Here is an 18,261-nt window from a genome sequence, read left to right on the forward strand (position 1 = left end):
GGGTCTTTGGATCCTTGGTCATTGGGTCCTTGGGTCCTTGACCATTGGGTCCTTGGGTCTTTGGGTCTTTGGGTCCTTGGCCATTGGGTCCTTGGGTCCTTGACCATTGGGTCCTTGGGTCTTTGGGTCCTTGGCCATTGGGTTCTTGGTCTTTGGATCCTTGCCCATTGGGTCCATTGGGTCCTTGCCCATTGAGTCCTTGGGTCCTTCACCATTGGGGTCTTGGCCATTGGGTCATCCCCCCCCCCCCCCCCCCCAATGCCAGGCTCTGACCCCCTCTTTCCCCCCCCCAAAGGCCGCCTGATCTCGACAACCTCAAGAAGTCCATCGCCTACACCCTGACCAAGAACATCCCGGAGCTCACCCCCTACCTCATCTACATCACGGCCAGCGTCCCCCTGCCCCTGGGCTGCATCACCATCCTCTTCATCGAGCTCTGCACCGACATCGTGAGTGCCGTGGGGCAGGGCCGTGCGGGCCCGCGGGGCCATTGGGGCTGCCCCATGGATGGGGGGGGCACCACCATGTGCTCACCATTGAGCGGGGTCCGTCCATTGAGGTTCTCCATAGGGACATTGGGGCTGCCCTATGGATGTGGGGGGCTGACCCCCATGTGCTCCCCATTGAGCGGGGTCCGTCCATTGAGGTTCAACATAGGGACATTGGGGCTGCCCCATGGATGGGGGGGGCTGACCCCATGTGCTCACCATAGAGCAGGGTCCGTCCATTGAGGTTCTAGATAGGGTCATTGGGGTGCCCCATAGGAGTCATTGGGGCTGCCCCATGGATGGGAGGGGCTGACCCCCATGTGCTCACCATAGAGCGGGGTCCATCCATTGAGGTTCTCCATAGGGACATTGGGGCTGCCCCATGGATGGGGGGCTGACCCCCATGTGCTCACCATAGAGCCGAGTCCGTCCATTGAGGTTCTAGATAGGGTCATTGGGGCTGCCCCATAGGAGTCATTGGGGCTGCCCCATGGATGGGGGGGGCTGACCCCCATGTGCTCCCCATTGAGCGGGGTCCGTCCATTGAGGTTCAACATAGGGACATTGGGGCTGCCCCATGGATGGGGGGGCTGACCCCCATGTGCTCCCATTGAGTGGGGTCCAGCCATTGAGGTTCTCCATAGGGACATTGGGGTGCCCCATAGGAGCCATTGGGGCTGCCCCATGGATGTGGGGGGCTGACCCCCATGTGCTCACCATAGAGCAGGGTCCGTCCATTGAGGTTCTAGATAGGGACATTGGGGTGCCCCATAGGAGTCATTGGGGCTGCCCCATGGATGGGAGGGCTGACCCCCATGTGCTCACCATAGAGCGGGGTCCATCCATTGAGGTTCTCCATAGGGACATTGGGCTGCCCCATGGATGTGAGGGGCACCCCCATGTGCTCCCATTGAGTGGGGTCCAGCCATTGAGGTTCAACATAGGAGCCATTGGGGCTGCCCCATGGATGGGGGGGGCTGACCCCCATGTGCTCACCATAGAGCCGGGTCCGTCCATTGAGGTTCTAGATAGGGTCATTGGGGTGCCCCATAGGGGTCATTGGGGCTGCCCCATGGATGTGGGGGGCACCCCCATGTGCTCCCCATTGAGCAGGGTCCGTCCATTGAGGTTCAACATAGGGACATTGGGGCTGCCCCATGGATGGGGGGGGCTGACCCCCATGTGCTCACCATAGAGCCGGGTCCGTCCATTGAGGTTCTAGATAGGGTCATTGGGGTGCCCCATAGGGGTCATTGGGGCTGCCCCATGGATGGGGGGGGGCTGACCCCCCATGTGCTCACCATAGAGCCGGGTCCGTCCATTGAGGTTCTAGATAGGGTCATTGGGGTGCCCCATAGGAGGCATTGGGGCTGCCCCATGGATGTGGGGGGCTGACCCCCATGTGCTCCCCATTGAGCAGGGTCCAGCCATTGAGGTTCTAGATAGGGTCATTGGGGCTGCCCCATGGATGGGGGGGGCTGACCCCCATGTGCTCACCATAGAGCAGGGTCCAGCCATTGAGGTTCTAGATAGGGTCATTGGGGTGCCCCATAGGAGCCATTGGGGCTGCCCCATGGATGGGGGGCTGACCCCCATGTGCTCACCATAGAGCGGGGTCTGTCCATTGAGGTTCTCCATAGGGTCATTGGGGTGCCCCATGGATGGGGGGGGCTGACCCCCATGTGCTCCCCATTGAGTGGGGTCCAGCCATTGAGGTTCTCCATAGGGACATTGGGGTGCCCCATAGGAGCCATTGGGGCTGCCCCATGGATGTGGGGGGCTGACCCCCATGTGCTCACCATAGAGCAGGGTCCGTCCATTGAGGTTCTCCATAGGGACATTGGGGTGCCTCATAGGAGTCATTGGGGCTGCCCCATGGATGGGGGGGGCTGACCCCCATGTGCTCCCCATTGAGCGGGGTCCAGCCATTGAGGTTCTCCATAGGAGCCATTAGGGCTGCCCCATGGATGTGGGGGGCACCCCCATGTGCTCCCCATTGAGTGGGGTCCAGCCATTGAGGTCTCCATAGGGACATTGGGGTGCCCCATAGGAGCCATTGGGGCTGCCCCATGGATGTGGGGGGCTGACCCCCATGTGCTCCCCATTGAGCAGGGTCCGTCCATTGAGGTTCCTCACCCATGTTCTCTATAGGGACATTGGGGCTGCCCTATGGATGTGGGGGTGACCCCCATGTGCTCCCCATAGAGCGGGGTTCATCCATTGAGGTTCTCCATAGGGACATTGGGGTTCCCCTATGGATGTGTGGGTCACCCCGTTGAGCTTCTCCATGGGGCTGCCCCATAGAAGCCATGGGGCTGCCCTACGGATGTGTGGGGTCACCCCCTTGATCTTCTCCATTGGGGTGCCCCATAGGAGCCCTTGAGGTTCCCTATGGACGTGTGGTCACCCCATTGATCTTCTCCATCAGGGTGCCCCATAGAAGCCATGGGGCTGCCCTATGGACGTGTGGGTCACCCCATTGAGCTTCCCCATAGGAGCCCTTGAGGTTCCCCTATTGGACGTGTGGGTCACCCCACTGATCTTCTCCATCGGGCTGCCCCATAGAAGCCATGGGGCTGCCCTATGGACATGTGGGTCACCCCATTGAGCTTCCCCATAGAAGCCATGGGGCTGCCCTATGGACATGTGGGTCACCCCATTGATCTTCTCCATGGGGCTGCCCCATAGAAGCCATGGGGCTGCCCTATGGACGTGTGGGTCACCCCTATCTCCTCCCCATTGAGCAGTGTCCATCCATTGAGCTTCTCCATAGGAACATTGTGGTGCCCCATAGAAGCCATGGGGCTGCCCTATGGATGTGTGGGTCACCCCATTGATCTTCTCCATGGGGCTGCCCCATAGAAGCCATGGGGCTGCCCTATGGACGTGGGGGTCACCCCCTTGATCTTCTCCATTGGGGTGCCCCATAGGAGCCCTTGAGGTTCCCCTATGGACGTGTGGGTCACCCCATTGATCTTCTCCATCAGGGTGCCCCATAGAAGCCATGGGGCTGCCCTATGGACATGTGGGTCACCCCATTGAGCTTCCCCATAGGAGCCCTTGAGGTTCCCTATGGACATGTGGGTCACCCCGTTGATCTTCTCCATCAGGGTGCCCATAGAAGCCATGGGGCTGCCCTATGGACGTGTGGGTCACCCCCTTGATCTTCTCCATTGGGGTGCCCCATAGGAGCCCTTGAGGTTCCCTATGGACGTGTGGGTCACCCCATTGATCTTCTCCATCAGGGTGCCCCATAAAAGCCATGGGGCTGCCCTATGGACATGTGGGTCACCCCATTGAGCTTCCCCATAGGAGCCCTTGAGGTTCCCCTATGGACATGTGGGTCACCCCGTTGATCTTCTCCATGGGGCTTGCCCCATAGAAGCCATGGGGCTGCCCTATGGACGTGTGGGTCACCCCCTTGATCTTCTCCATGGGGCTGCCCCATAGAAGCCATGGGGCTGCCCTATGGACATGTGGGGTCACCCCCTTGATGTTCTCCATCAGGGTGCCCCATAGAAGCCATGGGGCTGCCCTATGGACGTGTGGGTCACCCCCTTGATGTTCTCCATGGGGCCGCCCCACGGGGGCTCCCTGCCCCCAACCCCCCCCCCCCCCGCCCCCCCCAGTTCCCCTCCGTGTCCTTGGCCTACGAGAGGGCCGAGAGCGACATCATGCACCTGCGCCCGCGCGACCCCGCCGCGACCGCCTCGTCAACGAGCCCCTGGCCGCGTACTCCTACTTCCAGATAGGTGGGGAGGGGGGGATGGGGGGGGATTGGGGGGGATGGGGTGGGGGGGATGGGGGGGGAAAGAATGGGGGGGGATGGGGGGATGGGGGTAAAGAATGGGGGTAAAGAATGGGGGGGGAGCTATGGGGGGGATGGGGGGGATGGGGGAGGAGCTATGGGGGGGGGATGGGGGGTAAAGAAGGGGGGGATGGGGGGGATGGGGGGGGGATGGGGGGGGATGGGGGGGTAAAGAATGGGGGGGTAAAGAATGAGGGGGGAGCTATGGGGGGGGATGGGGGGTAAAGAATGGGGGGGATGGGGGGGATGGGGGGGAGCTATGGGGGGGATGGGGGGAGTAAAGAATGGGGGTAAAGAATGAGGGGGGGCTATGGGGGGATGGGGGATGGAGGGGATGGGGGTAAAGAATAGGGGTAAAGAATGGGGGGGAGCTATGGGGGGATGGGGGGTAAAGAATGGGGGGTAAAGAATGAGGGGGATGGGGGGGATGGGGGGTAAAGAATGGGGGTAAAGAATGGGGGGGGAGCTATGGGGGGGATGGGGGGTAAAGAATGGGGGGGATGGGGGGGGATGGGGGGTAAAGAATGGGGGGTAAAGAATGAGGGGGGAGCTATGGGGGGGGATGGGGGGGATGGGGGGATGGGGGGAAAGAATGGGGGGGGATGGGGGGGATGGGGGGGGAGCTATGGGGGGGGATGGGGGGGTAAAGAATGGGGGGGATGGGGGGGATGGGGGGAGTAAAGAATGGGGGGTAAAGAATGAGGGGGGCTATGGGGGGATGGGGGGATGGAGGGGATGGGGGGTAAAGAATGGGGTAAAGAATGGGGGGGATGGGGGGGTAAAGAATGGGGGGGGGCTATGGGGGGATGGGGGGATGGGGGGGATGGGGGGTAAAGAATGGGGGTAAAGAATGGGGGGGGATGGGGGGGATGGGGGGAAGAATGGGGGGGAAAGAATGGGGGTAAAGAATGGGGGGGGCTATGGGGGGGGATGGGGGGAAGAATGGGGGGGAATGGGGGGGGAGATGGGGGGGGCAAAGAATGGGGGTAAAGAATAGGGGAGATGTGGGGGATGTGGGGGATGGGGGGGGGATGGGGGGGTAAAGAATGGAGCGGGATGGGGGGGAGATGGGGGGGATGGGGGGGGAGCTATGGGGGGGGATGGGGGGTAAAGAATGGGGGGGATGGGGGGATGGGGGGGGAGATGGGGGGAAAGGTATGGGGGGGGTAAAGAGTGGGGGGTAAAGAATGGGGGGGGCTATGGGGGGGAGGTACGGGGGGGAGCTACGGGGAGGAGCTATGGGGGTAAAGAATGGGGGGGGATGGGGGGGATGGGGGGGTGGGGGGAGCTATGGGGGAGGGTAAAGAATGAGGGAGGAGCTATGGGGGGGAGCTATGGGGGGGAGGTATAGGGGGTAAAGAATGGGGGGGAGCTATGGGGGGGAGCTATGGGGGGGGTAAAGAATGGGGGGTGTCTATGGGGGGTAAAGAATGGGGAGGTAAATAATGGGGGGGTAACTATGGGGGGGAACCTATCGGGGGGGCATCTATGGGGGGGGTAAAGAATGAGGGGGGCATCTATGGAGGGGCAGCTATGGGGGGGGGAACCTATGCTCTATGGCTCTATGGGTCCTGCCCCACTGATCCATGGGTCCCTGTCCCTATGGGTCCCGCCCCACTGATCCGTGGGTCCTTGTCTCTATGGGCCTTGTCTCTATGACTCCTGCCCCACTGATCCATGGGTCCCTCTCTCTATGTCTCTATGGGTCCCTGTCCCTATGGGTCCCGCCCCACTGATCCGTGGGTCCTGCCCACTGATCTATGGGTCCTTGTCTCTATGGGCCTTGTCTCCATGGGTCCCTGTTTCTATGGCTCCCTGCCCCACTGATCTATGGGTCCCACTCTCTATGTCTCTATGGGTCCCTGTCTCTATGGGCCTTGTCTCTATGGGTTCTGCCCCACTGATCTATGGGTCCTTGTCTCTATGGGCCTTGTCTCTATGGGTCCCTGTCTCTATGGCTCCTGCCCCACTGATCCATGGCTCCTGCCCCATTGATCCATGGCTCCTGCCCCACTGATCTATGGGTCCCACTCTCTATGTCTCTATGGGTCCCTGTCTCTATGGCTCCTGCCCCACTGATCCATGGGTCCTGCCCCACTGATCTATGGGTCCTTGTCTCTATGGGCCTTGTCTCTATGGGTCCCTGTCTCTATGGCTCCTGCCCCACTGATCTATGGGTCCCACTCTCTATGTCTCTATGGGTCCCTGTCTCTATGGGCCTTGTCTCTATGGGTCCTGCCCCACTGATCTATGGGTCCTTGTCTCTATGGGCCTTGTCTCTATGGGTCCCTGTCTCTATGGCTCCTGCCCCACTGATCTATGGGTCCCACTCTCTATGTCTCTATGGGTCCCTGTCTCTATGGCTCCTGCCCCACTGATCTATGGGTCCCACTCTCTATGTCTCTATGGGTCCCTGTCTCTATGGCTCCTGCCCCACTGATCTATGGGTCCCACTCTCTATGTCTCTATGGGTCCCTGTCTCTATGGCTCCTGCCCCACTGATCCATGGGTCCCTGTCCCTATGGGTCCTGCCCCACTGATCCATGGCTCCTGCCCCATTGATCCATGGGTCCTGCCCCACTGATCTATGGTCCTTGTCTCTATGGGCCTTGTCTCTATGGCTCCTGCCCCACTGATCCATGGGCCCTGCCCCACTGATCATGGCTCCTGCCCCACTGATCCATGGGTCCCACTCTCTATGTCTCTATGGGTCCCTGTCCCTATGGCTCCTGCCCCACTGATCCATGGGTCCCTGTCCCTATGGGTCCCGCCCCACTGATCCGTGGGTCCCGCCCCCCGCAGGCGCCATCCAATCCTTCGCCGGCTTCACCGACTACTTCGTGGCCATGGCGCAGGAGGGTTGGTGGCCCCTGCTCTGCCTGGGCCTGCGCCCGCGCTGGGAGGACGCCACAACCAGGACCTGCAGGACAGCTACGGCCAGCAATGGGTGCCCCATAGAACCCTATAGAACCCTATGGAACCCTATAGAACCCTATAGAACCCTATGGAGCCCTATGGGACACCCTATAGAACCCTATGGAGCCCTATAGAGCCCTGTGGAGCCCTAGAGAGCTCTATAGAACCCTATAGAACCCTATGGAGCCTATAGAACCCTATAGAACCCTATGGAGCCCTATAGAACCCTATAGAACCCTAGGGAGCCCTATAGAGCCCTATGGGACCCCCTATAGAACCCTATGGAACCCTATGGAAACCTATAGAACCCTATGGAGCCCTATAGAACCCTATGGGACCCCCTATAGAACCTGTAGAACCCTATGGAGCCCTATAGAACCCTATGGGACCCCCAATATAACCCTATGGGACCCCCTATAGAACCCTATGGAGCCCTATAGAACCCTATGGGACCCCCTATAGAACCCTATGGAGCCCTATAGAACCCTATGGACCCCTATAGAACCCTATGGAGCCCTATAGAACCCTATGGGACCCCCTATAGAACCCTATGGGACCCCCTATAGAACCCTAGGGAGCCCTATAGAAACCTATGGGACCCATATAGAACCCTATGGGACACCCTATAGAACCCTATGGAGCCCAGAGAACCCGATGGGACCCCCTATAGAACCCTAGGGAGCCCTAGAGAACCCTATGGGACCCCTATGGAGCCCTATAGAACCCTATGGGACCCCTACAGAACCTATAGAACCCTATGGGACCCCTATAGAACCCTATGGGACCCCCTATAGAGCCACCCCCTATAGAACCCTATAGAACTGCCCCCTATAGAACCACCCTATAGAACCCTATAGAACCACCCCTATAGACCCCTATAGAACCACCCCTATAGAACTCTATAGAACCACCCTATAGAAACGCCCCTATAGACCCCTATAGAACCACCCACTAGAGAACCCTATAGAACCACCCCTACAGAACCCTATAGAACCCTATAGAGCCACCCTATAGAACCCTATCGAACCACCCCCTGAAGAACCCTATAGAACCTCCCTATAGAATCCTATCGAACCGCCCCCTGTAGAACCCTATAGAACCACCCCCTATAGAACCACCCCTATAGACCCCCTATGGAACCACCCCCTATAGAACCCTATGGAACCACCCCAATAGAACCCTATTTGAACCACCCTATAGAACCCTATTGAACCACCCTATAGAACCACCCCCTATAGACCCCTATAGAACCACCCCTATAGACCCCTATAGAAACACCCCCTATAGAACCCTATGGAACCACCCCAATAGAACCCTATTGAACCACCCTATAGAACCCTATAGAACCAACCCTATAGAACCTATAGAACCACCCCTATAGACTCCTATAGAACCACCCCTATAGACCCCTATAGAACCACCCCTATAGACCCCTATAGAAACACCCCCTATAGAACCCTATGGAACCACCCCAATAGAACCCTATTGAACCACCCTATAGAACCCTATAGAACCAACCCTATAGAACCAACCCTATAGAACCCTATAGAACCACCCCTATGGAACCACCCCCTATAGACCCCATAGTGACCCCCGGCGCCCCACAGACGTTCGGGCAGCGCCGGTCCCAGCAGTACACGTGCTACACCGTGTTCTTCATCAGCATCGAGATGGGCCAGAGCCCCTGGGGCCTCCATAGAGCCCTATAGAACCGCCCTATAGAACCCTATGGAACCACCCCTATAGACCCCTATAGAAACACCCCCTATAGAACCCTATGGAACACCCCAATAGAACCCTATTGAACCACCCTATAGAACCCTATAGAACCAACCTATAGACCCCTATAGAACCGCCCTATAGACCCCTATGGAACCACCCCTATAGACCCCTATAGAACCACCCCCTATAGAACCCTATGGAACCACCCCAATAGAACCCTATTGAACCACCTATAGAACCCTATAGAACCAACCCTATAGAACCCTATAGAACGACCCCTATAGACTCCTATAGAACCACCCCCTATAGAACCCTATAGAACCACCCCAATAGAACCCTATTGAACTACCCTGTAGAACCCTATAGAACCGCCCCCCTATAGAACCGTATAGAACCACCCCAATAGAACCCTATTGAACCACCATATAGAACCCTGTTAGAACCAACCCTATAGACCCCTATAGAAACACCCCCTATAGACCCCTATAGAACCACCCCTATAGACCCCTATAGAAACACCCCCTATAGAACCCTATGGAACCACCCAAATAGAACCCTATTGAACCACCCTATAGAACCCTATAGAACCAACCCTATAGAACCCTATAGAACGACCCCTATAGACTCCTATAGAACCACCCCCTATAGAACCCTATAGAACCGCCCCCTATAGAACCGTATAGAACCACCCCAATAGAACCCTATTGAACTACCCTGTAGAACCCTATAGAACCACCCCTATAGACCCCTATAGACCCCCCCCTATAGACCCCTATAGAACCACCCCTATAGACCCCTATAGAAACACCCCCTATAGAACCCTATGGAACCACCCCAATAGAACCCTATTGAACCACCCTATAGAACCCTATAGAACCAGCCCTATAGAACCCTATAGAACCAACCCTATAGACCCCTATAGAACCACCCTATAGACCCCTATGGAACCACCCCCTATAGACCCCATAGTGACCCCCGGCGCCCCACAGACGTTCGGGCAGTGCCGGTCCCAGCAGTACCCGTGCTACACCGTGTTCTTCATCAGCATCGAGATGGGCCAGAGCCCCTGGGGCCTCCATAGAGCCCTATAGAACCACCCTATAGAACCCTATGGAACCACCCCTATAGACCCCTATAGAACCACCCCCTATAGAACCCTATGGAACCACCCCAATAGAACCCTATTGAACCACCATATAGAACCCTGTAGAACCAACCCTATAGACCCCTATAGAAACACCCCCTATAGACCCCTATAGAACCACCCCTATAGACCCCTATAGAAACACCCCCTATAGAACCCTATGGAACCACCCAAATAGAACCCTATTGAACCACCCTATAGAACCCTATAGAACCAACCCTATAGAACCCTATAGAACGACCCCTATAGACTCCTATAGAACCACCCCCTATAGAACCCTATAGAACCGCCCCCTATAGAACCGTATAGAACCACCCCAATAGAACCCTATTGAACCACCATATAGAACCCTGTAGAACCAACCCTATAGACCCCTATAGAAACACCCCCTATAGACCCCTATAGAACCACCCCTATAGACCCCTATAGAACCACCCCCTATAGAACCCTATGGAACCACCCCAATAGAACCCTATTGAACCACCCTATAGAACCCTATAGAACCACCCCTATGGAACCACCCCCTATAGACCCCTATAGAACCACCCTATAAAACCCTATAGAACCACCCCCTATAGAACCGCCCCCTATAGAACCCTATAGAACCACCCCTATAGACCCCTATAGAACCACCCCTATAGACCCCTATGGAACCACCCCCTATAGACCCCATAGTGACCCCCGGCGCCCCACAGACGTTCGGGCAGCGCCGGTCCCAGCAGTACCCGTGCTACACCGTGTTCTTCATCAGCATCGAGATGGGCCAGAGCCCCTGGGGCCTCCATAGAGCCCTATAGAACCGCCCTATAGAACCCTATGGAACCACCCCTATAGACCCCTATAGAAACACCCCCTATAGAACCCTATGGAACCACCCCAATAGAACCCTATTGAACCACCCTATAGAACCCTATAGAACCAACCCTATAGAACCCTATAGAACGACCCCTATAGACTCCTATAGAACCACCCCCTATAGACCCCTATAGAACCGCCCTATAAAACCCTATAGAACCACCCCCTATAGAACCCTATAGAACCGCCCCCTATAGAACCGTATAGAACCACCCCAATAGAACCCTATTGAACTACCCTGTAGAACCCTATAGAACCACCCCTATAGACCCACCCCCTATAGACCCCTATAGAACCACCCCTATAGACCCCTATAGAAACACCCCCTATAGAACCCTATGGAACCACCCAAATAGAACCCTATTGAACCACCCTATAGAACCCTATAGAACCAACCCTATAGAACCACCCCTATAGACCCCTATAGAACCACCCCCTATAGACCCCTATAGAACCACCCTATAAAACCCTATAGAAACACCCCCTATAGAACCCTATGGAACCACCCCAATAGAACCCTATTGAACCACCCTATAGAACCCTATAGAACCAACCCTATAGAACCACCCCTATAGACCCCTATAGAACCACCCCCTATAGACCCCTATAGAACCACCCTATAAAACCCTATAGAAACACCCCCTATAGAACCCTATGGAACCACCCCAATAGAACCCTATTGAACCACCCTATAGAACCCTATAGAACCAACCCTATAGAACCCTATAGAACCACCCCTATAGACCCCTATAGAAACACCCCCTATAGAACCCTATGGAACCACCCCAATAGAACCCTATTGAACCACCCTATAGAACCCTATTGAACCACCCTATAGAACCCTATGGAACCACCCCTATAGACCCCTATAGAACCACCCCTATAGACCCCTATGGACCCACCCCCTATAGACCCCATAGTGACCCCCGGCGCCCCACAGACGTTCGGGCAGCGCCGCTACCAGCAGTACACGTGCTACACCGTGTTCTTCATCAGCATCGAGATGTGTCAGATCGCCGACGTCCTCATCCGCAAGACCCGGCGCCTCTCGCTCTTCCAGCAGGGCCTCTTCCGGTGCCTATAGGGGGGCTATAGGGGGGCTATAGGGGCTATAGGGGGTCTATAGGGGCTATATGGGGTCTATGGGCTATAAGGGGCTATATGGGCTATAGGGGGTCTATAGGGGCTATATGGGCTATAGGGGGGCTATAGGGGGGCTATAGGGGCTATATGGGCTATAGGGGGGCTATAGGGGCTATATGGGCTATAGGGGGGCTATAGGGGGGCTATAGGGGCTATATGGGCTATAGGGGGGCTATAGGGGCTATATGGGCTATAGGGGGGCTATAGGGGCTATATGGGCTATAGGGGGGCTATAGGGGGGCTATAGGGGCTATATGGGCTATAGGGGGGCTATAGGGGCTATATGGGCTATAGGGGGGCTATAGGGGGCTATAGGGGGTCTATAGGGGCTATATGGGCTATAGGGGGTCTATAGGGGCTATATGGGCTATAGGGGGGCTATAAGGGCTGTATGGGCTATAGGGGGCTTTAGGGGGGTTATACAGGGCTATAAGGGCGATAGGGGGCTATAGTTGCTATAAGGGGCTATAGGGGTCTATACGGGCCTATGGGTCTATAAGGGCCTATAGGGGTCTATAGCAGTCTATGGGGTCTATAGGGGGCTACAGGGGTCTATGGGGTCTATAGGGGTCTATAGAGGTCTATGGGGTCTATAGGGGTCTATAGGGTTCTATAGCAGTCTATGGGGTCTATAGGGGGCTACAGGGGTCTATGGGGTCTATGGGGTCTATAGGGGTCTATAGAGGTCTATGGGGTCTATAGGGGTCTATAGAGGTCTATAGGGTCTATATGGGGCTATAGAGGTCTATAGGGTCTATAGGGGGCTACAGGGGTCTATGGAGTCTATAGGTGTCTATAGGGGTATATAGGGGTCTATAGAGGTCTATGGGGTCTATAGGGGTCTATATGAGACTATAGAGGTCTATGGGGTCTATAGGGGGCTATAGAGGTCTATTGGGTCTACAGGCATCTATGGGGTTTATAGAGGTCTATGGTGTCTATAGGGGGCTATGGGGTCTACAGGGGGCTATAGAGGTCTATTGGGTCTATAGGGATCTATGGGGTCTATAGCGGTCTATAGAGGTCTATGGTGTCTATAGAGGCCTATGGGGTCTATAGGGGGCTATAGAGGCCTATGGGGTCTATAGGGGGCTATAGGGGGCTATGGGGTCTATAGGGGGCTATGGGGTCTATAGGGGGCTATAGGGGCTATAGGTGCCGTGTCCCACAGGAACCGCATCCTGGTGGTGGCCATCGTGTTCCAGGTGTCCATCGGCTGCTTCCTGTGCTACTGCCCCGGGATGCCCAACGTCTTCAACTTCATGCCCATCCGGTGAGCACGGCACCCATTGGCACCCACTGACACCCATTGACACCCATTGACACCCATTGGCACCCACTGACACCCATTGACAGCCATTGACAGCCATTGATACCCACTGACACCCATTGACACCATTGACACCCACTGATGCCCATTGACACCCATTGACACTCACTGACACCCATTGATACCCACTGGCACCCATTGACACCATTGACACCCATTGACACCCAATGGCACCCATTGACACCCATTGGCACCCATTGACACCCATTGGCACCCACTGACACCCATTGATACCCACTGACACCCATTGATACCCATTGACACCCATTGGCACCCATTGACACCCATTGGCACCCACTGACACCCATTGATACCCACTGACAGCCATTGATACCCATTGGCACCCACTGATGCCCATTGACACCATTGACACCCAGTGATACCCATTGACAGCCATTGATACCCATTGACAGCCATTGGCACCCATTGGCACCCACTGACACCCATTGATACCCATTGACACCCATTGGCACCCATTGGCACCCACTGACACCCATTGATACCCACTGACACCCATTGATACCCATTGACACCCATTGGCACCCATTGGCACCCACTGACACCCATTGATACCCACTGACAGCCATTGATACCCATTGGCACCCACTGATGCCCATTGACACTATTGACACCCAGTGATACCCATTGACAGCCATTGATACCCACTGACAGCCATTGGCACCCATTGATACCCATTGGCACCCATTGACACCCATTGATACCCACTGACACCACTGACACCCAGTGATACCCATTGATACCCATTGACACCCATTGGCACCCATTGACACCCATTGATACCCATTGGCACCCACTGACACCCATTGACACCCACTGACACCCATTGATACCCACTGACACCCATTGGCACCCACTGACACCCATTGACACCCACTGATACCCATTGATACCCATTGACACCCACTGACAGCCATTGATAACCACTGACAGCCACTGATACCCATTGGCACCCACTGGCACCCATTGAGCCCCATCGACACCCCCATTACCCCAATTACTCCATTACCCCATTGCCCCCATTGCCCCTATTGCCCCATTACCCTCATTACCCCATTGCCCCCCATTGCCCCATAGACCCCATTACCCCATTGCCCCCATTCCCCCCCATTACCCCCATTACCCCATTACCCCCATTACCCCATTGCCCCCCATTGCCCCATAGACCCCATTACCCCATTGCCCCCATTCCCCCCCATTGCTCCCATTCCCCCATTGCCCCCATTGACCCCATTACCCCCATTACCCCATTGCCCCCATTCCCCCCCATTACCCCATTACCCCCATTACCCTCTTTACCCCCATTACCCCATTGCCCCCCATTATCCCCATTCCCCCCATTGCCCCATTACCCCCCATTACCCCATTGCCCCCCATTATCCCCATTCCCCCCATTGCCCCATTACCCCCCATTACCCCATTGCCCCCCACTGCCCCATAGCCCCCACTGACCCCCCTGTCCCTGCCCAGCTTCCAATGGTGGCTCGTCCCGATGCCCTTCGGGCTCCTCATCCTGGTCTATGACGAGATCCGGAAGCTGGGAGTGCGCCGGCACCCGGGCAGTGAGTGCCATAGGGGCTATAGGGGCTATAGGGGGCTATAGGGGCTATAGGGGCCATAGGGGGCTATAGGGGCCATAGGGGCTATAGGGGCTATAGGGTGGTATAGGGGGTATAGGGGCTATAGGGGCTATAGGGGGCTATAGGGGCTATAGGGTGGTATAGGGTGGTATAGGGGGTATAGGGGCTATATGGGCTATAGGGTGGTATAGGGGGTATAGGGGCTATAGGGGACTATAGGGGGGTATAGGGGCTATAGGGGCTATAGGGGACTATAGGGGGGTATAGGGGCTATAGGGTGGTATAGGGGTATAGGGGGTATAGGGGCTATAGGGTGGTATAGGGGGTATAGGAGGCTATAGGGGCTATAGGGGCCATAGGGTGCTATAGGGGGCTATAGGGGCTATAGGGGCTATCGTGGCTATAGGGGGCTATAGGGTGCTATAGGGGCTATCGTGGCTATAGGGGACTATATGGGGGTATAGGGGCTATAGGGGGCTATAGGGGGCTACAGGGTGCTATAGGGGTTATAGGGTGCTATAGTGAGTATAGGGTGGTATAGGGGTATAGGGTGCTATAGGGGGGGTATAGGGTGCTATACGGGGTATAGGGGGCTGTAGGGGGCTATAGGGCGCTATAGGGGGCTACAGGGGGCTATAGGAGGCTATAAGGGGTATAGGGGGCTACCGGGGGCTACAGGGTGCTATAGGGGCTATAGGGTGCTATAGTGAGTATAGGGTGGTATAGGGTGGTATAGGGTGCTATAGGGGGTATAGGGTGCTATAGGGGGGGGTATAGGGTGCTATACGGGGTATAGGGGGCTATAGGGCGCTATAGGGGGCTACAGGGGGCTATAGGAGGCTATAAGGGGTATAGGGGGCTACAGGGGGCTACAGGGCGCTATAGGGGCTATAGGGTGCTATAGTGGGTATAGGGTGGTATAGGGGGTATAGGGTGCTATAGGGTGCTATAGGGGGCTATAGGGTGCTATAGGGGGGTATAGGGTGCTATATGGGGTATAGGGGGCTGTAGGGGGCTATAGGGGGCTACAGGGGGGCTATACGAGGCTATAGGGGGTATAGGGGGCTACAGGGTGCTATAGGGGCTATAGGGGGGTATAGGGTGCTATAGCGGCCCATAGGGTGCTATGGGGGCTATAGGGGTCTATGGGGTGTATAGGTGCCCATAGGGTGCTATAGGAGGCTACAGGGTTCTATAGGGGCTATAGGGGCCCAGAGGGTCCTATAGAACGCCTATGGAGCGCCCAGAGGGTGCTGAAAACACTCCTAAGGCGCTATAGGGTGCACATGGGGCACCCGTAAGGTGCTATGGGGAACCATAGAGTGCTATAGGGATCCATAGGGTGCCCATAGGGTGCTATGGAGTGGCTATTGAGCATCCATGGGGTGCTATGGGGAACAATAGGGTGCTGTATGTGTCTATAGGGTGTCCATAGAGTGCTGTAGGTGCCCTATTGTGTCTATGATGTGCCCATAGGGCGCTATAGGTGCTGCTCTATGTGCTTGTGGGTGCCGTAGGCTGTTATGGGAGACCATAGCTTGTCCATAGGGTGCTATAGGGTGCCCATAGGGTGCTATAGGTGCTGCTCTGTGTGCTTACTGGGTGCAATAGGGTGTTATGGGAGACCATAGCTTGTCTATAGGGTGCTATAGGTGCCCCTATTGTGTCTATGATGTGCCCATAGGGCGCCCATAGGGTGCTGTAGGTGCCCCTATTGTGTCTATGATGTGCCCATAGGGTGCCATTAGGTGCTGTTCTATGTGCCTGTGGGTGCCAGCTGGGTGCCATAGGGGTGCTATGGGAGACCATAGCTTGTCTATAGGGTGCTATAGGGTGCCTATAGGGTGCTACAGGTGCCCATAGGGTGTCTATGATGCACCTTTAGGGTGCTATAGGTGCTGCTCTATGTGCTTATTGGGTGCCATAGAGGTGGTTATAGGAGACCATAGTGTGTCTATAGGGTGCTATAGGTGCCCACAGGGTGTCTATGATGCACCCTTAGGGTGCTATAGGTGCTGCTCTATGTACTTATGGGGTGCCATAGGGTGTCATGGGAGACCACAGTTTGTCTATAGGGTGCTATAGGTGCCCATAGGGTGCTATAGGTGCTGCTCTGTGTGCTTGTGGGGTGCAATGGCGTGCGTAGGGTGCTATGGGAGACCATAGCTTGTCTATAGGGTGCTATACGGTGCCTATAGGGTGCTATAGGTACTGGTATAAGGGCCTGTGGGGGTGCCAAAGGGGTGCCATAGGGTGTTATGGGAGACCACAGCTTGTCCATAGGGTGCTATAAGTGCCCATAAGGTGCTAAAGGTGCCCACAGGGTGCTATAGGTGCTGCTCCACTTGCTTATGGGGTGCCAGTGGGGTGCCGTAGGGTGCTATGGGAGACCATAGCTTGTCTATAGGGTGCTATAGGTGCTGCTCTATGCGCTTATGGGGTGCCATGTGGTGTTATGGGAGACCACAGTTTGTCTATAGGGTGCTATAAGTGCCCATAGGGTGCTATAGGTGCTGCTTGATGTGCTTGTGGGGTGCCAATGGGGTGCCGTAGGGTGCTATGGGAGACCACAGCTTGTCTATAGGGTGCAATGGGTGCCCATAGGGTGCTATAGGTGCCCATAGGGTGCTATAGGTGCCCATAGGGTGCTATAGGCGCCTATAGAGTCCTCACCCCTCTCTTTCTCCCCCCAGGCTGGTGGGACCGAGAGCTCTACTATTGACCTGGAGCACCCTATGGACCCCCCCCCACCTATGGGTGCCCCCATCACCCTATGGATGCACCCATTACCCTATGGGTGCCCCCATCACCCTATGGGTGCACCCAACCCCTATGGGGGCCCCCATCACCCTATGGGTGCACCCATTACCCTATGGGTGCCCCCAAGCCCTATGGGTGCCCCCATCACCCTATGGGTGCCCCCAGCACCCCCCTGTACCCCAATAAACTCCTGTGCTCCCCCCACAGCAATGGGTGCCCATAACCCCCCCCATAACCTATGGGGGCTCTTCAGCACCCATGGGTGCCCCCCCCCCCCCAACCCCTTGTGTCTCCCTCATAGCCTATGGGTGCCCCCCAAGCCCTATGTGCCCCCTATAAGCTCTGGGTCCCCCCCCCCCCATAACCTATGGGTGCTCCATAGACTCTATGGGTGCCCCCCAAGCCCTATGGGTGCTCTCCAACCCTATAGGGCCCCCCCATATACCCCTATAGGGACGCTGCAGGCTCCTCCATGGGTCCTCCCCACCCCCTATAGG

General features: G+C 56.3%; 1 protein-coding gene across 1 annotated transcript in view; it reads left to right on the forward strand.

The window, feature by feature from the left end:
• Positions 1–17,970, forward strand: part of ATP4A (ATPase H+/K+ transporting subunit alpha) — a 54,368-nt gene extending 36,398 nt beyond the window's left edge. Inside the window, 10 exon segments of the mRNA XM_065664504.1 lie at positions 296–304; positions 307–449; positions 4,118–4,178; positions 4,181–4,240; positions 7,099–7,200; positions 7,203–7,243; positions 11,874–12,007; positions 13,248–13,349; positions 14,895–14,986; positions 17,698–17,970. Coding sequence (XP_065520576.1) covers positions 296–304; positions 307–449; positions 4,118–4,178; positions 4,181–4,240; positions 7,099–7,200; positions 7,203–7,243; positions 11,874–12,007; positions 13,248–13,349; positions 14,895–14,986; positions 17,698–17,726 — 773 coding nt within the window. The 3' untranslated portion in view covers positions 17,727–17,970.
• The last annotated feature ends 291 nt before the right edge of the window (positions 17,971–18,261 follow it).

Source organism: Lathamus discolor, unplaced genomic scaffold (genome assembly GCF_037157495.1).
Source record: "Lathamus discolor isolate bLatDis1 unplaced genomic scaffold, bLatDis1.hap1 Scaffold_231, whole genome shotgun sequence".
NCBI classification, from domain to species: Eukaryota; Metazoa; Chordata; class Aves; order Psittaciformes; family Psittacidae; genus Lathamus; species Lathamus discolor.